The sequence below is a fragment of the Neodiprion fabricii genome, chromosome 7, assembly GCF_021155785.1.
Source record: "Neodiprion fabricii isolate iyNeoFabr1 chromosome 7, iyNeoFabr1.1, whole genome shotgun sequence".
Taxonomy (NCBI): domain Eukaryota; kingdom Metazoa; phylum Arthropoda; class Insecta; order Hymenoptera; family Diprionidae; genus Neodiprion; species Neodiprion fabricii.
In genome coordinates, this window is record NC_060245.1 from 385,014 (window position 1) to 411,350 (window position 26,337).

General features: G+C 43.7%; 2 protein-coding genes across 9 annotated transcripts in view; one reads left to right on the top strand and one right to left on the bottom strand.

Annotated features, from left to right (window-relative positions):
• Positions 1 to 24,079, top strand: part of LOC124186713 (protein kinase C) — a 40,644-nt gene extending 16,565 nt beyond the window's left edge. For 4 of the 6 annotated variants that reach the window (XM_046578625.1, XM_046578626.1, XM_046578627.1 and 1 more), the window contains 5 exons: positions 4,406 to 4,776; positions 4,888 to 5,320; positions 12,716 to 12,932; positions 23,492 to 23,694; positions 23,893 to 24,079. The gene's annotated coding sequence lies outside the window, so the exon portion shown is untranslated. Of the gene's footprint in view, positions 1 to 2,432; positions 2,551 to 4,405; positions 4,798 to 4,887; positions 5,321 to 12,715; positions 12,933 to 23,491; positions 23,695 to 23,892 lie in introns of those variants that run through there. The other 2 variants (XM_046578622.1, XM_046578624.1) reach the window with 2 other exon arrangements.
• On the bottom strand, positions 4,561 to 22,476 carry LOC124186711 (myosin-I heavy chain). 3 transcript variants are annotated; one of them, XM_046578618.1, is made up of 15 exons: positions 22,122 to 22,476; positions 17,525 to 17,631; positions 15,673 to 15,735; positions 12,131 to 12,383; positions 11,203 to 12,020; positions 10,223 to 11,117; positions 9,870 to 10,122; positions 9,723 to 9,758; positions 8,378 to 9,404; positions 7,703 to 8,292; positions 7,441 to 7,630; positions 5,922 to 7,368; positions 5,557 to 5,846; positions 4,841 to 5,293; positions 4,561 to 4,761 (listed from the first exon to the last, which is right to left on the bottom strand). In XM_046578618.1, exons 1-15 carry the CDS (start codon positions 22,144 to 22,146, stop codon positions 4,561 to 4,563), a joined length of 6,648 nt encoding a protein of 2,215 aa, XP_046434574.1. In that variant the 5' UTR covers positions 22,147 to 22,476. The 3 variants fall into 3 exon arrangements, with proteins under 3 accessions (XP_046434574.1, XP_046434575.1, XP_046434576.1); XM_046578619.1 differs by lacking the exon at positions 9,723 to 9,758; XM_046578620.1 differs by lacking the exons at positions 11,203 to 12,020; positions 12,131 to 12,383 and having other exon boundaries at positions 22,122 to 22,475.
• Positions 24,080 to 26,337: the final 2,258 nt, after the last annotated feature.

The window sequence follows — 26,337 nt, forward strand, 5'->3', positions numbered from 1 at the left end:
AATGTACATTTTTTTTTCCGAGTTAGATTTTCGATTTGTTTTATCGAATGAAAGAGAGGAAAACGTACGTAATGTAGTACTAAATGTTATTAAGTTGCAAGAGAAGTTACAATTTAGTTAATAAGTTGGAGAAAAAAAGAGAAAGAAAGAAAAAATAATAAACTTGGCGCACAATCGTCTCAATATTAATCTCAAACTATTTGCGCTGTAAATCGGCTAAGCCGCTGTACGCTACAAAGTTTTTCTTTTGCTCCAGTCCGACAAGTATACTTTGATCTGCAGAACAATCCGTCGTAACTTTTTGCAGAGAGTCCTTGGCGATCTGTGCTTGGGAGTTTTGCCTAAAAGTGAGATAAATTTTATTTTCTTGAAATTTTGTAAAAACATCACCTCCGACGGTACTTCATGCTTATCAGCATTTCTCTACCTGTTCATATGCGATATCGGCAGAAATCCGATAAAAGTAAAATTGAAAAATATACCGTAAGATGATCGGCACTAGAATAAGCGAGACGTACGCATCTGGAACAAAGAGAACAGCGTTATTTGCATATAAGGTGTATACGTTTGAAATCTGCAAGTAATGTGAGCGGGTATTTGGGTATCGTATGATAATAATGCGTTATATTATACCGGTCAGATCGTTTATTATTTAAAAAAAAAGAAACAAAAATTAAAAACTACAAAAAAAAAAACTATAACTATCCACATAGAGTATATATATATATATATATATATATATATATATATATATTATATATATATGAGATATATATATGAATAATTAACTTATCTGCCATTCGATCGAAAAAAAAATAAACAAATGCTTTCGGTGTTCTGAGATGAGAGAAAACTGTCAAAAAACAAAAAAAAAAAAAAAATAAATAAAATTCAAAAAAGTAATAAGCATTATGTATGGTATACACATACTACTTACAAAAGTAATATATACGCATGTTATATATCATCATGCATATGGTAACATAAGTAATAATAATATTAATAATAATGATAATATTATTGATTGAATAAATAAATATTAACGGTAATGTATTCATATTTCTGTTAGCAAATTGAGGTAATAATAATACTATGCTTTTCAAAAGTATTATTTAACAAATTTTTATAAGTCCACGAGTACAATTAACTATATAACGTCCGTATTATGTTATTTCGAGGACATTGCCAGATATTGTTAATATTTTTTGATTTTTGATTTTTTTTTTCTGGTTCTACAACGATCGAATGATTCCACCTATTATTATTATTATTGTTGTTGTTGTTGTGTTTGTTGTTGTTGCTGCTGCTGCTGCTGTTGTTGTTGTTGTTATTGTTATTATTATTATTATCATCATCATCATCATCATCATCATCATCATCATCATCATCATCGTCACCGTCGTTGTTAGAAATTCATCGCTTACACGTTTTCATCTGCAGGCGGAAGAATATTATAGTCAATTATTCTTTTTTTCGATGAGTCGTCAATTATGTGTTAATTTTTATCTTTTTGCATCTTCCCTACAACAGCAAAAACAACAACAACAACAACAATTAAACGCATTGAAACAATATTCAATTAATTATATTGAAATCCTTATTCATAAGGACCACGCTGGTGCCAAAACGCATCATCATACCTACGATACTTACTATATAGGAGAATGAAAGTTACGTATAATTTATATTAATTAAATAAAGGAAAAAAAAAAGAATAATATCAACCACCTACCGTTTCGTAGAAATCGATAATATACAATAATGAGATTCTCGATACACGTTACACACCGTTAAAAAAAAAGCATAATTGGACGAATCCTAAGTTTCTTTCCTGATGCAATGTCCTCGGTATTATTTTCTTACCTTCGTTGTACCGTATAATTATTATCGCGTGGAAGAGAATTTGTCAGCGTCGAAAAGAGGGAACGGAGAATCGAATGAAAAAAAAAAAACCGAAAAAAATACCCCAGAAAAAGGCAAGTTGAGAGAAAGGATAGAAAAAATATTGTAACATTACCTAAGAGAGAAGAGAGAGAAAAAAATACGTTGTAAGTAACAAATACCCAAATCTATTGTATAACTATTGCTATAGAATAAATAAATAAACAAACAAATGAATGAATAAATAAATAAAACTAATCTATCTACATATATATATATATATATATATATATATATATATATATTAATAAATGCATAGATAATGTATATTATACAAATATATAACACGCCGCATGCGAACAGTTGCTTTGCCGTTTTCCCCATCTGTCTAATGAAAAGAATATTATTATTTTACGCATGGGTGTTATACTTGTGCAAGAAAAGAGGAATATAATACACGATGAATATAGGTGTTATAATGCGAATAAAAGAAATTCTCCGGTAGATGAAAATATATTCATTGATTGAATATTTTCGTTTTACTTGCATAGGGTTGGCGACACGAGCAGCTGGTATTTGAAGCGAGAAAACACTGTTACTTGTCTGATTATTGTGTAAAAAATAAAAATGAAAAAAAAAACACATATGTATATATACATACATATATATGAAGGAAAAGCAAAAAAAAAGAGTAGATAGAAAAGTCGTAAAATACATGTGTGATATATGATGGCATTACCCTTCGGCAAGAGACACGGGAGCTCGTGTGTGTATTTTAAACCCAGTTTTACATTTTTTCCCATTCTCTCGAGTCATTTTTCATATCTCATCCTTATTGCGGGGAATTACATTTTAGACAATTACACTGTGTCATTGCAATATAATGATTTTATTATGTTCTTACAGGATTCGAGTATGCTTATATAATAATAATAATAATAATAATAATAATAATAATAATAATAATAATAATCATAGTAGTAATAATTTATATACAGAGCGGTTTCGATTTATCATAATATCATACACTAATATATAATTTTTAATAACATTTTTAACTAATAATTCATCACTCAATCGCTACACGTTGCATACGAGTTTATTTATTTATTTGTTTGTTCATTTTTAACGTTAATTTTAAATATAATATTATATATATCCCCACGTTGTTCTGTTTCCATGCAACAACGTGGATCACAGTCTATATTTTTCTGCATTCGCCGACACAACCGTTTAGCAATTGTTTAAAAGGTTTTCCATTCCTTATTACTTGTTCATTTGCCACGCAAATTGATAAAAGCTTTGCATTCTCTCGATATTCTACTGTTGTTATGTTTATACTACAATACCAGGATCCTTAGGAACGAAATAATGTTTCTCTTGTTTTGTGTCAAATTTTAATATCGTCGTCATTCGATATCTCGACGAGAGCTAAAGCATTTCAACGCGCGGTGCTGAGAGAGAAGTTTCATAAGGCCGAAATCAAGTAACAAGTTGAGTATTTACAGAGAAATAATTCTATCGAGGATACAATAATGAGAAATTATTCATTTGTTAGGCTCTTTAAAAAATATCGTCAGGTATAATATGACAACACTTGATCGCTGAATCTGATCTGTGCCGTCGAGGGGGACAGCTACATTGAATAATGTTTTACCGCCCGTTAGTCTCGTTGCCATATTAAAATATACACGTAACAAGTACAATATATATTTATATCTGTAAATATATGTATATATTTATAAGATATAATTTTATTTTTCCTTTTCTCATAACAATTCGCACTCGTTGAACGTCGTTGTTTTATCGGCGGTGCGGCGTTTTTTTGAGATTAGAGAAACTTGTGCGGGGCTCGGTTTAAACTTTCGCACTTTGCGCAGTACGCGGAATAATTAATTTAAACATTATCTATTCACTGAGCCCTGAGATTGTACACTAACAGCAATTTAACTATACATTCGCGCCTCACTTCTCAATGCTTTTTTTTCAATATAAATTCTAGATTTTTTTTCACTATAAAGCAATGCGAAATAATATAATGAACCTACGATTACTATCTAGGAGTTTCGTTTTAATTTCAAGTAATATATAAATATTCATTGTGGCTATCAAGTTTATTCACTATACTTGTCTAACAGGGCTATTTCATTTTTACATTTAACGCCGTGCAAACTCGTTATATTTTGTTTTCTTCACTCCTGAATATCTTGCACTGTTTTTAATTTGGCAGTGTGTAATATTTTCTCGAATAATAATGATAATCGTGACATCACTGATAATATTAATAATGATACATAGTAAGTGTTGTTTAAATGCATTTTGGTACAACGTGACGCATCTAAACCAAATTGGTTTTTCAGCGGCTAATCGATAAATACTGGAAAAGAACAGAGGATTAGGCTTTACTGCTATCTTTCTTTTCGTTCGTGTTTCGACGTACGTTTTACACGCGTGCGTACGTGCGGCATATAATACGAACATGTTTATTTGTCTGATTGGTTTTCGTTTTCTTTTTCTTTTACAGCCCAGGCGCTACTAGCTAGCTATTATCTTCGATCCTTGTGCGTACGTTTTGTATCAACTTACTCAGGCTGGTGCCAAGAATGAAAGATCAGTCATTATTCTAGTACCAGGATCAACGTCGTTTCAGCCTCTCTAAATACCAACGAGTAGCCGGAATTAACTGGCCTGAGAGTGTATCACCGGTGCCGGCCTGTGCAGCATAGACACCGGTCTAGACCTTCGTCCTCCAGCCGACGATGGCGGAGCCTGAGGCTGTTGACTGACCTGCTGCGCGATGGTCGAATCCCGCTTGGATACTTCGACCGGGGACTGAAGGACCTCCGTGTACTCCCTGATTAGATTTGATATTTGGAAAGCCTGCGAGAGGGAGAAGTGAGGTTTATTCAGAGACAAGTTGAGACAAATTGATAAGATATCAGTCGAAGATATCAGTTACCTGCGACGTTGTTATGATAACTTTGCTCTGCTTTTTGTCCGTCCCAGTAATGATCATCAGGCAATTGAGGGCTGGACTGAAACTAAGGATACTTCCGTACTCGTAGCTGCAGAGAGCGTTCCGAGAGCGATGCTCGAGTAAATGTAGACCCTTCTGGTCAACGGCAAGCCACAAGACTCTCGGCCAGTTGGACGTGAAAGACTGCATTACGTCGAATATCGTCGCCTTGTGCAGTGGCCAGGACTGAATCAAATTCAAAAATGCCTTCTTCGCCTCCGGCGGCGTCATTCCTCTCAGCGATTGGTGGTGTTGCAAAACTCCGTCGGGACTCAGATTCGGGACTAGTCGAGCCGGCAAACAGTGTCCAGCTATTCCCCGGTACTCCTGACCACCGGACAAACCCTCCTCGCAGTCGCCCAGTTCCAGCTGGGCTTGCAGAGCCGTCAGCATCATCTGGAATTGATGGAAAAACGTGAAAGGGTAAGTGCGGCACATTTTCACGACGAGGGAATTAGTAACTTTACTGTGACGATGCATGTTTAGGAAATATCGTTACTTTACACAACCGTGACAAACAAACTCTTTCAAAGTGATTCTGAAATTTCGCAACAATGATTTTTACCCTGATGTTTTGTTACGTTAACGTTAATATTTTCATCCTCATTCATTTCAACCCTGTTCAATATGCCGACGATTAACCAGCGCGATTTACTCACCGCCTCTTTGTCCGTGATCGGGAATCTATCTGCGCGTAAATCGTGCAAAACCTGGTGATAGAGGAGCTCTTTCTCAACGGGATCGTCAAGGTTCATGTACTGGTCGAGAAACAGGTGCTTTTTGAAGAGGAACAAGTGATGCGTGTGCTTTCTCTGCGATTGCTGGGATTGTTGGGTGTGCGTCGCACTGGCTGTTCTGTAACGCTCCCATTTCGACATGACATCGGCTATTTTCTCCTCCGGAACAAGGGAACGTTCCGACGAACCGAGTTTCTCGTAAATCGCATATCCTGGAAAGTTAGAAAAACATTCGCGTTACGGTAACGGCTCGTCACGATTTCCTTGTCAATTGAATCTCTACTCACCCATGGCCGTTTCCTCGAGTCCAATTTTCACCTTGATTATTTCCATCACGTCACGCGCCGTCGACGACGGATGAAATTCAACCGCGTGATACTGACCGTCCATGAAATGGAACCTAGCGTATATAGGCCGCCTGTTTATGGTGCACATGATTTCCTCTCTGCTGGGCGGCCACTGCCTCCTCCTCGTACCCTGTGTCTTGTTCAAACATTTCTCGGAAAATCTCGCGTACTTTCCCTCCTCCGTTACGTAGTCGCTGGCGCATCTCTTCAAGTGGGCTATTAAGTACTTTCTTATTATCTTCTGCGGCGGCAGAATGACCGAGCAAGCCAAGGAGAGAAGCGCCCAGTGTCTCAGGTTCACTCTGCTGTTTGGGTCGGGGTGGTCGGTAGTTTGCTTTATCAGCTGGAGATAGAGCTCGCCGAGGAGGCTCTCCTTGCGCATACAGCGCTCCATGATCGTCTGGATCAAGTTCACGTGCTCGTCCTCTACGCTCCGAACCGCGTCCCCGTTCTGTCCGAGTCCGGCGTAGGTCAGGATCAGTTGAAATACGCTCAGTGCGATCTGATCCTCGGCCTCCGGAAGCTTCGTCAGGCTTTGGGGTATCGGCTGCCTGCCGAACGCCCAGTAGGCGTACGGAAAGCCCTTGTAAGTTTCCCCATGGTCCATCGCGTTCCCGTGTTCCTGGCGCAACTTTTCTATCCTGTGCTTGGACAGCCGGCGCAAAGTGTTTCTGAGGAATCCGCCGCCCATGTCTTGAGGCTTTCGCAGTGCGTCCGAATCGACCAATGTCCTCCGACAGTTTACCAGGTTGTGATAGAGACGTACTCTGTCCTCATTCGTCATCCCCTTGACCTTTTTCACCGGTGCCTCGTTCTCCGTTATCCACCCGGCCAGGGCTGGACAGTAACTGACGATCAGACTGCCGATCTCATTTTTCTGCTTCGTCTCGAAGACGAAACACTTGTGCGAGCTGTCCGGGTTGTGCCTCAGCAGCGAAAGCGTGATAAACGAGTCGCTGGGGTCCAGCATTATGCTCTCGACATCCTGGTATCTGTACTCGGACAGCACGAACTTGTCGTCCGGCTTTATTAGCATCAGACCGTCGCAGTTTATTCCCAGTATCAGCTGATTACCGTAGGACCAATAACCCCGGTACGTCACGTTGAACATCGTCGTACCGTAGAGCGGATACTGCATCACGCAAGACAGGTACAACACTTTCGCGGCCAACTCGGCACGTCCAGCTCCGTACTGCATGTGGGCTTGGGCTATTATCGGCACCCAGACGTCGTCCCCTCGAGCTCTGCTTATGCGGTACGGAAGGAAACTGTCAACTTCCGCGTAGTAGTCGAGCCGATCGTTGTCCTTCGGATCCCCGAGTGCAACCTGAGCCTGCAGCCCGGCCAGTTGAAGCGCGACTTTTTCGGACACCGGAAAATCGTCGCACTGAAAATAAGAATTTGACATTAGTCTCGCGAATCGCATACCGGTGAAGGGCGACCTATGTGTCGATGCTACCTTGACGACGTTGTAAACTGCCTGAGCGTAGAGCATGTTGACCTCGACAGGATCCTGGGACAACTCGCGACTGTTTCTGAATAATCTTCGTTTGAATACAAACCGATTCTCGCCGCTTCCCAGTGTCGGATTGTTGCTTCGTCTCAGAGTCGAAAATGTCGACTGGGTCGTGTTGAGCTTGCATTGCTTCCTGCGGAAATAAATTCACTACTGTAAAAATAAATCCCTGTCTTCGAAGCTTGATTAACACGTTATAACTCACACTTCCCAGGCCGCTATCACATCGTAGAGGTAATCGTGGGCTCGGACGTGCTCCTCGCCGTCGGGTCTGCTCTGGTATATCGCCCATCCGTCGAGGGACCTAAGTCCAAGTTTCTCGGCCAATTTGGCGGCCGCGTCGGCCGCCGTGTCCGTCGGGTGTACGTCGATAGCCTTGGTCCTGCCGTCGAGGAAGAAAAAGCGACAGACGATAGTGCCGAGTCTCCTCATCGCCGCGATCTCAACCGTCGACGGAGGAAACTGTCTGCAAGATACTTTCGTGTTCTTGCAGTTGTCGACGCACCATTGAACGTACTGACGGAGTTTACCCTCCAGGGCAAGGTTCTTCTTGAGAAAAGACACGAAGTACTTGTAGAGGAGTTTGCTCGGCTGGAACGCGACGATCGCCAGGCAGAGAAGCAGCCAAACCCGTTCCGCCCATTCCGGATTCGGGTTGTTCGTCGCCTGACGCATGCACTGGACCAATATCTCGTCCCTGAGCTCCTCGCGCTCGATTCCATAGCTGATTATTACCTGGATAGTCGCGATCTCTTGCTCAAGCTTCATCTCGCCTCGCGTGTACTTGCACAAGTCCTGCGATAGGAGGTGAAAGGAAGTAAAGAGAGAAAATCAAGTCGGACCATCCGTGTTTTCAAGCTTCAATCGCGACCGAACTTACCCTGAACACCGAGCATGCGACGTTCACGTTGTCCGGGTCGTACATGTGGATGTGAGAGTTGGGTATGCTGGATCCCTTGTAGTACGTGACCATTTCGTACTTTGGTATGAACTCGAGACTTTTGCCGCGCGACTTCCTCGTCAGCGTGGCAATGATGGTGCCCTCGGGGGATCGCTCGTGGTTGTTGAAATAGTTCTGGGCGAACTCGACGATGTCATGATACGTGGCGTCCGCCTCCTGGACATCCTTGTTCTCCTCTAGTTCCTGGAGTTTCCTCTCGACGCGGAATTTCCGCCTCTGTTCCCGCTCGGCGGGCTGCTGTTCGTGGACGTGGGAAGCCGGCGTCGGGGGCAGCGACTGCGACTGGTGATGGTGATGGTGGTGGTTGACCATTCCATTCGAGTTTCGAGAATCCGATCTGGGTGGCGGGCTACCGGCTATTGGCTCCTTGGCTATCTTGCTAGTGGGCACTGGAGGCGGTGAACCGCAGAGATCGCCGTTACCGATCGTCGATCCGACGCCGATGAGCACCGGGCTGCTCGGCCCGTTCTCGTCCCTCGGCAGAACCGACTCGTATATCGGCTCTCCGTCACCCGTCGTCGAGAGACCGGAGCTGTTCGTCGCGCTCGGAGACTCATCGTCGAGAACCGCCGGCGGCGGCGGTGGAGGCGGAGGTTCCGTCGGCTCCGGGAGACGCGGCTGTGCCAGCTTCGCCGCCGCCCTTTGCTGTTGCTGAAGCACCGTCTCTGCGTTCGCCCCGCTCTGTCTTCGCTCCTCCTGCATGCCGTTCTGACCCAGCTCCATCTCCTGCTGGATAACCGTCTCCAGTTCAACGTCCAGGTCCTCGACCAGCTCGTCCATTTGCTCTCCGATCTCGTCGATTATCTGGTTACTCTTTGTCGATTGCACATCCGATAGGAACGAGAAGAGGTTGTCCAGGTCTACCGCCTGCAGTTCGGACGTTGCCATTTTCGAATTCAGCTGCTCGGCCATCTGGGACAGCGCAGCGATCTCCTCCTGCGCCTTTCTGCAATTGAATAAAAGTATTAGAGACAGTTAGAGGTAGGTCGACGACAGATATCGCGGCGAGGATCTAAATCCTTTGGTTAGACATTCCAAACTCGCATACTGTACAATATTTATTTTTATCAAAGACGTGCTGATGTTGAGGAGTTGTTGTTTTTGTTTGTTCCATCATTCATCGTGCCTGTTATAGTTACAGATTTGCGGGTTATATATCAGGCGTAGAATAGTCAGAAGAGGTTGTGTATTAATAAGTATAGCAAGACAGTAATAAATTGATTCAACGAGGAGACGGTACACGCAGGCATTTCACCGAACTTACCCTCGCTCCATTCCCATAATACCGTCGTATTGCGCGCTACAAGACACAAAGGGGGTACACGATAATGAAATATTGTCGTTCTCAAGTCGTCGTATCCATGTCCAATTCGACAGTCAATAATCAGGTCATCCTTGTTTGCACACTCACCTCTGTGTCTCCTCGAGCGCTTTCTTGTCTTCCATGTGTTTCCGTTCTTCCTCCATCCTCTCTCGTTTCCTCATCTCCTCGTCGACGCGTCGCATTTCTCTCAGAGCTGCGGCAACCTCGCGTGCAAATACGCCCCGGAGGTGGGACTGAATCACGACCGCAGCCCTGCGCTTCCTTATAAACATTATACGGAGTTTCCATCCACGGTAGGCATGCTGAACCTTTAGCGCAGCTTCTCTTACTCGTAAAAATTCTGGAAAATGTATAATAGAAAAATTGGATTTACTGTATCGTGAAATCGTCGTTGCCTCACGTATGTATATGTATATGTATTGTTGTTATTATTATTATACCTTTGCGCGCTGTGTAACATCGCCAAATCTTCTGTATGACGATCGCGTTTCTAGTCACCATTTGGTTCCTCGAATCTTCGAGAGGTTCGTGAACGTAGCTTCTAAGGAATACTTTCGTCCTGCCGATCTGCCATTCGGTCTCCGGTATTCCCTGGCTTCGTATCAGTCGCCTGACAGCCTCCTTCTCGTCGTAGTTACCGAGTAGCCTGCCTTTGTCGAGACATCTGTACCTCGCGACGAAGTCAACGAACGGCATGTGTATCGGGAATCCTTCTTTCCTTATTCTGATGATGTCGAGCATACCCAAGTACTTTAGTTGGTCCAGCACCAATTGCTCGTCGTAATTGTTTGCCATCTTTTTCATGTTAGGTTTTATGCAACGCGCGTACCACGGCGTCGTCGCCTGGAGGACATCGACCAGTGCTTGAAGCTGGTGCCTGAACGAGTCGCAGAGGGTCGGTTTCCCCTTCGACGTCCCTCGGGACACCGTCATCGTCCCGGATCTGGCAACCGTGCAGCTCAGCAGGTCCTGATATCTCGTTATCTCCTGAACGAATTCGTTCGTGCTCCTTGACATGAAGTCGAAGAATACGTCTTGCTGCACGTCCCTGTTCTTATCGACGAATCCCTCGACGGTATAGGTCACGCAACCGGCGTAATGCTTCACACCGAACTCCGTCTCCCACTTCCTCCGGTCGTCACCCTTCACGTAACACGGATGGGCGTCGAACTCGGCATGTAAATTGGACAAGTAGGCCAGGTCCGATCCCTTCGGCATGTGGCACTGCTCGGTCAGCATCTTCAGCACGCATCGCGGCGGCTTCTCGATCAGCTCCAGGCACAGCGTGTTGTCTGTAAACTGGATGTGCGAGTACTGGATCTCCTCCTGACGGTACTAAAACGACGAAGTAGAAAAGAAAAATGACCAGCTTATCGAAACCGTCGAGGTATATCAAGGTACGCCTAAACACGATACTCACGATCTCCTGCTCCAAGGCGAATACGTAGTGATTGAAGAACTTGTGGAGCTTCTCGTTGGTGTAGTTGATGCACAGCTGCTCGAAGCTGTTCGCGGCAAAGTTTTCAAACCCGAAAATATCGAGGACTCCGAGGAACCGGGAGCTGTCCTGACCGGGGTTAGTGCAGTTGTTGATGTGATTGATGAGCCAGGCGAAAGTTCTGGAGTAGAGTGCCTTGGCCATCGCATGTCTGTTTTCTCTAGCCTCCTGGACCTTGAGCGGAATCTCTGTGATGTTGCCCCGTACGTTGATCTGTCGCACGAGAACAACTCGGGTCACGTCCTCGACCTGGAGACCGAGGAGCGGGGCGACCGTGGCGACGATGTCCTCGTCGTCTCGGGTCACCTCGCAACGCTCGCCGTCGACATCTTCGAAGCTGAGGTTGCCCAGCCACAGTATTGCCGACAAGACGCGGAATATTCCCTCGCACATCTCGGCTGGCACTTGGAGGACATTGAAGGCTAGCCTCAGGGCGTCGAGCTTGCGCGAGTCCGAGATACCGTCGATCTTGGTGCACCCGGACTGGTTTAAGTACTTGTAAAAACTCGCCGGTCGCAGCTTGTACTGATCGGCAAACTCCCGGTTGCTCGTTCCCGCCTCCACCAGCTGATAGAATACGTGGTAATTTCGCTCGAACGGACTCTGAAATGTTATTCTACTCTGCTCGAGGAGGTAGTCCTGGATTATGCAACCCTTTATCATCCACTTGCTGTCGAAACAGACTTGCATGAATTTTCCGAACCTCGAGCTGTTGTCATTTCGAACGGTCTTTGCATTACCTGCGGCACGTTCGAAAATAGCGGGAAGATAAATAAATACGAATGAAACGAATGCATAAACATCGGGGAAGGTTCCGTTGCACGGACAACGGCTTGAGTCGTCTTCTTACCAAACGCTTCAAGTATCGTGTTCGCCTCGAGGATTTGCTGCTCAACCCACGTGTCGACGTTACTGGTAACCGAGCACAAATACTGCAATATGAATTTCGTCGTTTCGGTTTTCCCGGCGCCGCTCTCGCCGCTGATTACGCAGGATTGATTGCTCTCGGTGTCCTGAAGAGAGCGATAGGCGGCCTCGGCTAGAGCGAAGACGTGCGGTTCCAAAGCTCCCATTTTTTGTCCATGGTAACGGGTGACGTAATCCTGCGGGTGGAGGTAGAGGTAGAGGTATAAGGGGGTGACAGCTTCTCGCCCTCGTAACAACATTACAAGAGCGATGATGACGATGATGATGTAAGGCTAAACGTTTTCCCTACTTCGCGACTCATCGTCATCATCATCGTCCTCGCATGTCGACTGTGCTTCGCTTTTTCCCCTGTGGCATCGTCGTGGCTTAAAGTGCAGCCCACGAGGGTTGAAACGGCCCTCTCGCTTACACGCTTGACTCCTAACTAGGTACTTCCTTCTTCACGCTGCACTAGTCGCAGCCATGCTGTGACATTTTAAGGCTCTACACCTCGTTTTCTACTCCACAGGGTACCAGGCTGGGACTGAGGATACAAGATTTGAGGGTCGCAGGGTGAGCCACACAAGTGGCCCTCTTGTCAGGAGGAACAAGATGATAATGATAATGACAATGAGTCGGAGAGGAAGAGGAAACGTGCAACATTTCCCTCGACTCTTCACGTATGGTTTGCAGACTAGGATGTGACATTATCGAGCGAGGTGATCGAACATGCCGAACCCCACTGAGTGAGTAAATCCATTAACAGGCGTTCCTGGTGAAAATGATCACTACGATTTTCTACGAATTTTTAAGCAAATTGGGACATTTCGTACACAATTTTTAAGGAAAATTAACAATTCTTTACAAAAAATTATGCATGTTTATAACTTTGTAAGAAGCAATACGAAATGTTCCAATTTCTGTAAAAATTCGTAGTAGCTGTAGAAATATTTACCAGGGGTACCAATGCCGCAGCTGCAGAATATCGCACGGCGAATTTTAACCCCACGAATGAATGAACGGCGGGGTTCCATTCTAAACCCGTTCTAGCTATTCGTACATATATATATATACACACACACACACAATCTTTATATATATATGGTATATATGACATCCATACACGTGCCATGCGCTCGGCGGTTCGCTCGGAGCTGGGACCGATCAATAGAAACCCGCCCCGTTAACTTTGACCGCCCTAGCGGCCGGATCTTCGCCACCCAGTTTCCCGTGGATCTCCTCGAGGGCACACCCCGTTTTAAAGACAGTCGAGAGAGGGAAAATCACCGGCAAGCAACATTTATTACTGCAGAGCGGCGGGGGACTGGGATGATGAATTTCCGCTAATTATTCGCGGACTTTCATCATCATCGATCCCATCAGGCTGAAGTTTGAACGTTATTGCAATGATGTATATCTTTGGAAAGAGTCGTGTTATTTTGCAACTTTGGGATTACCTGAAATTTAGTAAACTGTTAATACAGCATATATCAACAAACTCAAATTTTGTAAATTCGATTTCTTCAGGTATTCTGAAGGTACAAAACAGTAATTCTTGTTTCAACGTCTCCATATACATTAACGTTACCAACTTCAGCCTCGTTCGATCCGGCCGCTGCACACCCGTTCGGTTCCTTTGCACTGCACCCTTGCAATTGGGGTATGAAAATCACATGCGTCTGACCCCCGAAGGTGAGGCCGATGTGTAAACGTCGGGACCTGCACGCGGTTAAAACGATCAATCCCCGAGCAATGTGTCATTCCGTAAGCATTTGGTTTTTTTTTTTTTTTTCATCAACTATTTTTTTTTCGTTTCTTAAAGCGCCTCGCTAAGTACTCTTCACTTCAGAAATTATGAAGCAGACTATTCGAACGTGGTTGATGGTTGATGGTATGCTCCGGTTTTCTGACCCAGTTTGTCATATGCTGCTGCTGCTGCGAAGGCGGAGCGAAATGCAGCGTATAGCAGATTGCACTTGTTAACTCTGTGCATGGTATACGTATACATACATTATACCTATGTGCATATTTCTAAAGCGGAATGTTCTCTTGTGTAGTATATTATGCGAAGAGGGGTAGAATGTCGACGTTATACGACGTAGCGCTGTCGCGAATTTTAAACGCGCGCTCTGTGTTTCCTTCGCAATCGTTATATGCGGCTTCAAAAATTTGTTCTCTATACAGCCGGAGAAAAACTATAGAAAAGGAATTTCCTACGCAGCTGCGATCCTTTGTTGTTTACTTATCTTGCGCGACATTTTCATATTTTTACTGCAGTTTTGCGGTTGGGTTCCGGTAACGTGACCGCTGCTGATATCAGTTGTACAGAGTTTTAAACTGTTTTACTGGCAATAACGCGGATAATCTAAGCATATTACGATGTTATTTTTTCTTGAATTTTGTTGAGTACGCAGAAGCAGACTAGCTGAACGCGAGGAAGAGGGCATCGACTCGATTACGCGCATTCCGACCCTGCGACCAATCTCGTGGCCAGATCTTGAAAATAGTCGACGTATCATTCACCTCTTTTCGCCGCGTGGCCTCGACTTACATTTATTCATTTTGGACAGACTGCACTGCAGCCAACAAACCTGGAGATAACCTTGCAAAACTATGATTATACTGTCTGAAAGCGATCAGAATTATTATCCACGTAACACAGCCTTCCCTAAGATATATAATTATATATATAAAGTAAAAGCTGTGTGATTTCTGTTTTCTGTTTTCGTACCGCACACACTTATAGGAACAGGCGACAAGAGCGCGTGATGTTACGGTGATCCGAGATTGGACCGTTGGAAGGAAACAAGAGTGATAAAGAAATCAGGATCAAGGTGATCGGTCGCTGTAAAAACGGTTCGACCTTGTGTCGCAAATTCTGTCCACTCTCTCTTTCGCTTATCGAGTAATCGAGAGAGCGTATTTGAACGGTATTCGAATCGTGCCGAGTACGAGGCAGGAAGTTCCGATGAAGTTTTAGGGGCGTTAGAACCAATAATACGGCTAAACATAGACTTGGATATTTAGAGGAGCACCCTGCACCTAGTTGCGAGAAAAAAAAAGTTTAAGGAGCGCGAATGACAGAATGAACTGTACCCTCCCACTGACGGCTGTATTAAGTACCACGGCGAAGCGAATACATTACGCAGCTTATACCGAATTCACGATTCTCTCTCGGCACCAACTTATTATACATATATTACTATTCTCAAGATAGGACTTCCTGTCTCGACTGGCGGGTACACCGCACGCGTTCCATAGTCCGGAAGCACGTGGCTAGCGCCAGCGTTTTACGTACGTACCGCGTTGGTGTGCCTTTCTTGTAGTTACGTAGATATTTTCTCGCGCATAGGTTCCAAACTCGAGTTAATTAAATTATAGCTACGACGCATGGTTAACTGGATGCACGTCTTACTGTGAACGGATGATTATATGCATGAAGGAATATAAAACGGGTATGGGTTGGCATTCGACGCTTCTCCTTACCGATGTGTAGATGTCGACTTCCTTGTAGGGATTGACGGCAATCAATATGGACCCGGTGTAGGTCTGTGAGGAAAAGTTTCAAGTTAAGGAAAACTTACGGTTTATAAATATAAGGATAGACGACAAAACTCGGCAACGTTTATATGTCTTCTATTAACAGACCTGATATCACGTGTGTGTCACGTACGTATTGGGCTACATTACAAGCAGGTATACACCTATGCCGGTGACTGCTGCGAATCGATGAAAGAGCCAGGCCGGCGAAATGAATGACATTTGAATCGCGTGACACTGGAACAACGGGGAATGGCGTGGGTGTTAAAAGTCACCCCGGTTCCCGGTGGAGGATGGAGAACATAAGGACAACCTCGTCGCCTCGTGATCCACATACCCGACCGGTGGAAGGCTCGAGACACGTCGAGATCCGTGGCGCGGAAACCGAATCAGTAAACTGCGACGGACTCCGCTGGTTGACCGACCATCGGCGACCGGTCGAATCCCGTCAAATGCAGTTTGAAACGGAACCGTTTATCCGGGTATCGTTGGTTCGGTATTAAGTTCCATTGGCCCTTCCGGGCTCGCCGATCTGTGCCTTTTTTTTAAACCTTTAAACAACGGGAACACCGGTATACGGGGGCGACGCATGATCGACACTTTACGCATGATAGTTTTAACATATTAGATACCATTTTTATGCATTTTCTGAAAGAGACCAAGAACCCCAAATCCCCATCCTCTAAAGGTTAAAACTCGTCTAGACGCCAGCGTGTTCGGGGCTGGGACTCCCTCCCGTTCATCCTTTTTCGAACGTTACACGTACCGTTTTTAGTTACGTCATGTTTAGGGGTAGCGGAGTCTGCCGCGTGACTCATTCCCTGCCTTGCAGCATGCCGAGTAGAGCGTTCCAAATTCAAACGAACTGCCCCTGGAGACGCAGGGTTTCAATGACGCGACTCTCGAGTCACAAGCTCTCCTGCTTATGTCGTTAGACCGCAAAGAGATTGTCGCGAGATTGTCGGTGTAAAAAGCAGTTTGCTTTTTCAATCATAAATGGAAAGAGGACGAGTGGACGGGCACATGGCTTTCTTATTAAATTTGCCGGTGCATTTTAACGTTAAGCCAATCGAACCTCCACACCATAATTAGAGCCTGCCTCGGCTGGGGCAAAACGGCGCGTATGTAACACCACGTGGCGCACATACACGCACGTATCTCTGTACCTGAGGCAATTATGTCATCCGGTTTTTGCGTACGCCGTTAATGCTCCCGCCCCCGCAAGCTCTCGAGCCGAGTTCAACGCTCCAATCAATGCACGCACCGGGTCTAAACGAAGGAATTAAATTGCGCTACGCGTATCTACGCGAAGCGGAATTCATTCCGGAGACGATTCGGATCCAGTGCGTTATTCACGCCCCGCGATCTGAACTCTGAACCATAGGTAGGAAATTGCCATTAACAGCTGAAAGTGTTCGAACGTTTGGATAAATCTTATCGCCGTATGTAAGAGGAATTGAAAATTAGCTCGAAACGAGACGTCGACGATGATTTCCACCCACCGCCTCCTGCCGGGGTGGCGACCGAATATCACCGGGGTCACCGCCCCCAGGGTCCGCCGCTCGCCCTCTGCCTGTTTCTCTCCCTCCGGGTGCGGTATTCTATCCACGCACCCCTTGCGGCGCCGTGGGTCTCGTTTTTGCATCCCCCAGCATGCAGCGCGTCGCGCACGGGGTTGTCCGAGTTCACCGACCGTGGTGCGGACTGCTTGTCTTTCGGACTTTCAACAACGCAAGTGTCATTGCTAATATCGCAGTTTTTTTTTTCCCCCAACTTTCAACAACGTGTTAAAGGATACATATATTTGGTCGCGTTGGTAGCGGACCTGCAGGTTCCTGTTTATTCCGGTCTCGTCTATGTCGCTGATCACCGTCATATCCGAGACCCCCATCTCGGGCCTGGAGCCTGTAAAAATAAATACGTAACAACGTGCATGAGTCGATTAAATGAAATTCACTCGTTCTTCAGTCACAATAATTCGAATCACAAAATTCGTCGGTAATCTTCTTTGAATTCGGTGCAAATCATTTGTGTACCTACTTGAAACCCTCGGCAAGTACAGGAAAGTGTGTCGACTGTACTTACAGTATCAGAATATTATAATCTATCGCTCAGAGTCGCTTTGTACGGTCAATCGTAGCTTTCAGCGTTGAAAGTGTTTACCGAACAGGAAGTAGCCGTTGGGTTTGGTCTTACCCAAATGACGCAGGCCAGATGTGTTCTCAGCCGCAAGAGTATGACGTGCACGTCGGTTACTCGAGATCTTTCTTCGCTGTATAATTATGATGTACAATGAATAATACAGCAGCGTTATGTTTTCAATTCAAATTATATTTTTTTTTTTTAATTTTTTTATATTTTTCTCCAAGCAAATAATTCCGGCACAAATCCAAACTAATTCAAGTCAACTTGACTTAATTTTCCATAGTACAGTTGTTTCTCCGTTGATTTTCAATATTTCAGTTAATTCTCATTAATTCGGGTGAATTACAATCAATTTACAAACCTATCGACGCATGAATTCGGCGAGTTGTTTCCTCCTCGATTATATACCTAGGTAACATATATACGTAGAAGATCTTCGGCAATAAAAAAGAATAAAGTCGCGCAGGTGGTGGACAGTGGAATCGCAGTACACGTAACGCTCCGGAAGGCAAAGTACGTATCACGGGTCTCGAGACATTCGTGGCGCGTGCTGCACCTGTAGCAGCTGGTAACCCTTGGGCTTGGCGCGTGTCCCGATCAGTCTGCTGCAAGTACGTTATAATAAGACAGGGAGGAGGACGACTCGGTGTAAGAAAGAAATGGCTGCGGAGTGGAAGCAACCGAAATGTTTCGTCGCGGCGAGATAACTGTTGGGTGTAATTTCAATATCGACAAAATTTTCCGGAAGGCAGGACGACGAATGCTGTCAGAAAACAACGGGGCAATAATGGGCACCGAACCAGAGAAGTATAGTTCCTTTTACCAAAGGGCTTGAACGGAACTCGATCTCCTAGGACTTTCCGGGTAACGGCAGTAAATCCTCCGCCATAATTCTAACTCGGTTTGTTTTTCTACTCATTTTTATGCGTCTGCATATCCTGCATATTCCTTATCGCTGTGGCCAGATCTACGTAGGTTTTCCATTTTGGACGTTCGTGAACGCACCACGCATATTTTGCCTCGACGTCGGGACGCTGCGCAGTTTCCAGACCGCCACGGATTTTTCGTCAACTGACTTTGCGTGTAACGGGATGGGTAGACTGTAAAACCGTGATTTGATTTTGGAAAAAGAAACATACTCATACACGAGGAAATGTGAACAAGAGGCAAGTACCTTGAACCCTTTGATAATTATCGATGGAATTCTGATATCGTGTTTTTCGAACTAGGCAACGAGAGCTTACGTCGTGTAATAATATCGAACCTGTAGCTTCGGCCGGAAAGACATCCGCGCATTGCGTACGTAATCTTCGCACTGCGGGTTGGAGACGAGTAATTGACTATCGCATATGATGTATGTCCGCTATTTTGCTCATTCGCGTATCTAGAGCCATTGTGCGCTGTTATTTCACTCCGCTATTTACGCATTATCGCTGTTGGAACCGTTCATTGCGTTTTAACGATAAAGTATTCATTTCCAGTCTTTTCCCTCTGTATCTAACAGACAGCAGCGATTTTCATACGATTTCGAAAACTCCCCGCGAAAGACAGACGGAATTGCCGACGATTATAAGATAAGGTACTATCTGGTAATACCATTGCAGTCTTTCTTTAGTTTGCCGTTAAGAAAGCGTTGCCACATTAACGATGACAGTTGTTGTAAAAGTTTCATAACAGGGAATGAGAGAGAAATGGAAATCGAAATCGAAATAGAAATAGAAATAGAAATAGAAATAGAAAGCGATTTATTATTATCCATGACAATGTTGGACAAAATTAGACCTAGGTACAGAAAGAACTTAGGACTAATTACAGAAAGAGAGAGAGGGAGAGAGAGGAATAGAGAAAGAGTTGCCAGAGCGCAGCTTTAATTCTACACCATGTTTAGTTTCAACAATCAGCGTTTATATTTAGCCGAAGCAGTCCTATTCGGGGAATCGCTTGCCGACGCTTCGGGATCGGCAGTCTGTTGGTTCCTCGACTTGGTTCTGTGTCTAGCTCTACACGCAGACACTACGGAACATAGGTAGGTAGGTGGAAGGTGGTAGTGGGTATATAGTAGCTCGCAGGGCGGGCTACTTGACAGATGGTACCGTACTTCCAAACTCTCTCTCTCTCTCTCTCTCTCTGCTCTGCTCCTCGCATCCCCCTCATCCACCGTTGTTTCGTCCCCGCCCGGCTCTTCGTTTCCTATAAAGGTTCGTTGATTTTTTTCCCTTTCTTCCTGCAGTCGCTCTCTCCGTCTTCCGTTCTACGTTTCGTCTTTTCTTTTTTCTAAAATTCTATCCGCGTGCGCGTATTTACATTGAAAAAAAAGAAAAAGTGAGAGCCGCCGAGCAGGAACGTGGTGCAGCATGAAATGGTAATAGAATAAGAAAGGAAATTTCCTCCGCCAATGCACTCCGCACACGCCGGTCTCATCGCCAGCTCAATTAAGAAAACCTCCCGAGGCGTGTACCTGAGGCATGGTTTTCACGTGACGAAAGCATCAGGAATTCTACGAGCTGCGTAAACCGAAAGCATATTAGATACATCGGTTAAACGGAGTTCCTCGTTTCCTTTTTCCGTCATTTCCGTCTCGGCTCGGACCCTTGTTATCTATGTGCCGCGGATTTATACGCCATGCGTCTTTTAATCTCTATTCCTCTGTCAAGTATCACTCCGTGCACGTAGGAATATCCGATTTCCTTCTAAAACGCCGTGATAGCGTACAGAGGAACCAGGCATAACTAAAAGCGATAAGGTATATCAGCTTGTCTTGATGGCGCAGGTATGCAGCAACAGGGTGAGGAGGGGGAATTATCTCGGAGGTGCGATCTAGTGCCCCTCTCCCGAGGCGTAAGAAAGCTCGGAGATCCGCTATTGATATTCTCCAGTGAGTCACGTCGCCGTCGCCAACGACGACGACAGCATCCCAGAAGGGGAATCCCCGGAATTTCGTGAGTGCCCTGCACGGCTGAGTCACGCTCTCACTTACGATTAACTCACAGGTATAAATCATACCCTGAAAGTATTTAGAGTCGCACTCTCTTCGCCAATGAATGGGAAAGCCATGACGACAATCTGAAGCAACGCTGGGTTGTGCGAGTCGAACTCTCCGTATACGTGAACTGCTGCGCGCGAGTTATCAGAGATGAATAATTCTTTCCGCTTGAATTAGATCTCACCCCCTTCTTTTTTTGTTCATTCGTACTCTTACTTTCATATCCAGATTACGGCAGTAAAAATACCAAAGAAAATTATAACTAAGATGAATATTAAATAATTTTTCCAAGTTTTCTATCCTCGGCATGCAACCTTGAAACAAACCGAAACATATAATCGCGTGATAATTAACTATAAATAAATGAAATGTGATAAGGAAAGGAAATGAAACGAAAAGATAATTAATTATATGCGTCTGCGGTGTAGTTGTGTATAGTACATACAGTTTGTAACTGGGTCAGACAAAATATGTAAATGGGGTGACACGAGAAAAGGATAAAAATGAAAAAAGGAAACGGTTTTTTGTTTCGACGACCAGCAATGCAAAGGCGTGTGTCCTTATGGTCTCGTGCAGGGTTTGCATGGTATACCTTTATACAGTATCTACGTATGTACATATATATGGGGCGGAAAAGAGGGGGATTGGGCTCAGGCATTGACAGCTGTTTCTATCTGTATATGTATATAACTATATATATACACTATGGGAATATGGACTATAGGAATAGTCATTTCTGTGTATGCGTTTAGGTGACGTTTAGGAAAAGAGGATTACTGCATCATTAAGGAAATGTACAAGAAAAATTTACGGATAATATTGAAGATGAATATATCCGTTTCTTTTTCCATTTTTTATTTTACTTTGTCACAGTCACTCGCGAATGAGTGGAGTATTTGACGAAACTCCGAATCATAGGGGGGATGGAAAATGCATCGCAGCCGAAACGTGTGTTCGACACATTTTGTATGGGTATGACTGAAAAAATGTCATATGTGTTGCCGCGTGGAGAGATCCACCCTTGACAGTTGTCAATCGGACGGATTGTAGCGTGCTGCTGACAATGCGCATGAGAGCCGAATATCAAACTTGAAGAAATGAGGGTAAACTTGTTAGGGCTGTAAGTCGTGTTAAGAGTGCGTTTGGAAATTAATATTTCTTTCTCGACGATGAATGAAGCCGGTCTGATTTTTTTGGAATGATTCCGAGCATTCACGATTGTAAAATGGGAACGCGTGAGGATGTGACGAATAATAAGTTAACTCACCCTGAGTAAAATGCTTGGCAACCATGCTGGTGTCGTAGGTGGATGGAAAATATTCACCATTAAATTCAATTCCAATTATATCGTGGGTATATACGTTTTTGTAGATGTTGTTTCAACGTATAAAAATCACCGGTCGTCGTTGATATATATCTCGACGCGTGAAACTATTACAATATTCTATTTGTTACAGGTACTTTAGGAAATAGGAAAAATAGATGATCATTTCACCAATAATCACATTGTGCTTTGCAATACGAGACTTGAATATCGCATTGTTACTTTTCTTAATCACACACCCGAGGTCCACTCCCGTAACAATCGCGCATGTCCGACCATCCGCCACAATACTACCCAACTAAACGCAGACGGCTTCGGTTTCTCTGACCTCATCTTCGAAATCCTGAAGCTCGCTATCCTTGTTCGTTCGAACGCCGGCACTCGTAGCTCGCTCTGTCGTCGTTTTCATAGGATACCGTGCTTTCACTGGAACATCCTCGAGGGCACCACGGGTTGGCCGAACGTCCGTTTCACCGCCTCACTCTATGCAGTCGGTGTTACATTAAATTTACGCATTTTACAATTAGGCTTACCCCGTACATTAGCTAATTGATAGATATAAATCGTAGTAAGCTTATACAGTGAAGACGAAGTAAAGTTGATCGAAACCGTTGTACTTTTCTACCTCTTCTGCGTGCGTTTTATAATTATTGCAAAAATACGAGTAAGATTACAGTCAAAACCATGACTCTTGAACTTTGAGTAGTATAATCAATTACGAACAATCAATCGCAAGTAAAATATTGCAGTGTGCCTAGCGCTCTTATAAACGGCTACCCTTCACACGTAATGGGATGTTGGGTTGCCTGAGAGCGCTAGCGCAGGCGTCTATTCCACATAGGTATACGTACCGTATATACGTGCATTAGCTCTAATAGTTTCCGTTAATTAGATTAGCACTTGTAGCATTGTAGCTGGTATCGCGCCGACTTTAGTTGTCGGCGCACCTGTCGAGTAGTAGTATGTAGAAATTTCACGAATGTGCCCAGTAACAAATCTAGGTAAGCAAGTTCGTTCTTTTGCAGTCATTAGAAAACGATCAGCACAGACGGAAGGTAGCAGATAACAATGAAATTTTGATTTCCAACCGTTTTCGGCTGATCCTCAATAGGTTTTGAACCGTTACATTGGGATTTTAGTGTTGGTATTATAACAAAGAGGTTAGGATGGTTAACGTTGTCTTGCAATAGATTACGTGAGGGGAAAAAGACAATTATGCAAACTGTCAAGGGAATGAAAAAACCAAAAAGATACAAGTTTAATTCTTTCTTTCCCTTTTTTGCTTTTCATTCCGTAATAGACTCTCATTACAGGTACATAGGATTTGTATTGTAGTCCAGAGATCTGCTACTGATTTGCTCCCGCGCCAAAAACCACAATAAAACATTCTGCCGACAGAAATTGCTCCTCAGAGGATAGAAATCCGTTCCTAATGCCATCTCATACAAGTTACGTACCTCCAAAGCAGCTGAGATTCGCTATGAAGATTCAGAATCTACCAAGAAATAAAATACAGGTGATTGTCAGCACATGCTGCTCAATATTCCACAGTATACTCGTACATCACAAACAAAATTTTTTCAATTTTGGCTATAACACTAACAAATATTATTTGTCATCCTTAAATTTGTAATCAGATACTGTGTCTGCAAGTTACAACAATACAAATAACTCTGACTTACTTCTGAATTCATGATTTTGTATCTGGTCACAGTGATCGACACCTCACTGCAGTTGGATGTTCTTCAGGTCATACCGACACGAACCTGGTACTATTGGAACCGTCAGAGCAGTGTCCAAACTAAACCCGGAAAGACTACTATCTAAGATCAGTTTGTCGCGAAATATCAGACATCAGTACTTCGACTTTTACCATCATTTTACCATAGGAAGGAATTCAGGAAAAGCAAAATCAGTCACATGCCTGTTTCAAATGGCTGTATACATGTGATGAATATGTTGAAGGGCGAGTTGAAGCAGCATCAAGGTCCATCGATAACTCCTGAGGAATAACTTCTACTCCTGATAGCAAACTGGAATTCGAAATTTTCAATTATTTCATAAAGTAGACATACGTACGAGACAAGAACATTTGTTTTAGTTAGTGTTTCGTCATTTTGAGTGGTATATTCGAGTCTGAATTATTTCCTCGAGTCCCGTATAGTGAATGAATATAGAAATGTGCAATAGTAATTATAAATTTAAGAACTGCGAATCTGATATATGGTAAGCTGCCAATATTTGCAGAGTTAATTCTAGTTTCCTTTTTATTGTTCATTCAGAGTTAAGCAGAGAATACGAGTGATAGTGATAAAATTATGAAAAATAAGTTACAAAAATGTCTTAAAAATATAATGAATGTTGGCTTGTGATGAGTGGCTTACAAAAATATGCAGAGAAACAAACTAATCTAATAAATATTGTCTTAGTTCTCCTTAATTCTATAGTAGTATATAAGTATTCTAAGTATTCCCGGAATGTACAGGCTGCGTACAGCGATTATTAGATGGATTATAAATACATGAGTAGTTGGTGTTACTGTTTTTCGGTTGGATAAAAATTTTACGATAACTTAACGGCATAGAGAATGGTCTGAGAAATCATATTTTGTACTGGTCATGTACCTGATGTTTCCTCTGGTAAATGACCTGATGATACGACCATGGAGACGTAAAATTTTTTCCGCTTGTGTGACATTTATTTAGTTCGCATATCCACATAATTTTACGACCAAAAACCAATTGCACCTCATCTAAATTCACTGCATAAAATGGATCATAAGTTGCGACCAGAAAACGGAGCATTTCTGTGTACTTCCCCTGTAATTTCTCAGCTGTTAATTCCACGATGTTGTACATGACTTCTTCGACTTCTTGCCGTCCTATGAATTCTAAATGGACTCTGCGAATTAATTTTGCCATGCAATAATTTTAATTCCAAAATCGTGATACTACTGACTAAATTAAATAAACTTGTACGAGCAAAACTTGAAATAGAACATAAGAATACTATGTCCAAAAAAATATTTGTTGATATGAATGTCTGCAAAACTTCAATAAACATTTAAATATTTGTGGAATTTGTGACTTATTACTGTCCTGCCGAAATCATTATTGTTAGATTCCGAAGCGTCTGATTGAAGGCAACCAATCTTACACAACGTAACGGTGTCTAATTACAGGCGACAAAATTTACATGTTGGTCACATGCCCTCTCAAGCAAGCATGCATGCCTTCAGTTACACAGCGTCGACATCAGATGCAGTCAATCAATCAATGTGTCCCTGTTTTTGGGAGAGCTCCTCGGTTCTCCTGCGCTCCTGATACCAGGAGCAATTTTCGCTGAAATTTCTCCGATTTGCTTAGTTCTAATAGGAAGTGGCCCGAAAATTTGAGATCTGATGCCCTCTCAAGCAAGCAAGCATGCATGCCTTCAGTCGCACAGCGTCGACATCACATGCAGTCAATCAATCAATCAATGTGTCCCTGTTTTTGGAAGAGCTCCTCGGTTCTCCTGCGCTCCTGATACCAGGAGCAATTTTTGCTGAAATTTCTCCGATTTGCTTAGTTCTATTAGAAGTGGCGCGAAAATTTGAGATCTCATGCCGTCTCAAGCAAGCATGCATGCATGCCTTCAGTCACTCAGCGTCGACATCATATGCAGTCAATCAATCAATCAATGTGTCCCTGTTTTTGGAAGAGCTCCTCGGTTCTCCTGCGCTCCTGATACCAGGAGCAATTTTTGCTGAAATTTCTCCGATTTGCTTAGTTCTAATAGGAAGTGGCCCGAAAATTTGAGATCTGATGCCCTCTCAAGCAAGCAAGCATGCATGCCTTCAGTCACTCAGCGTCGACATCACATGCAGTCAATCAATCAATCAATGTGTCCCTGTTTTTGGAAGAGCTCCTCGGTTCTCCTGCGCTCCTGATACCAGGAGTAATTTTCGCTAAAATTTCTCCGATTTGCTTAGTTCTATTAGAAGTGGCGCGAAAATTTGAGATCTCATGCCGTCTCAAGCAAGCATGCATGCATGCCTTCAGTCACTCAGCGTCGACATCATATGCAGTCAATCAATCAATCAATGTGTCCCTGTTTTTGGAAGAGCTCCTCGGTTCTCCTGCGCTCCTGATACCAGGAGCAATTTTTGCTGAAATTTCTC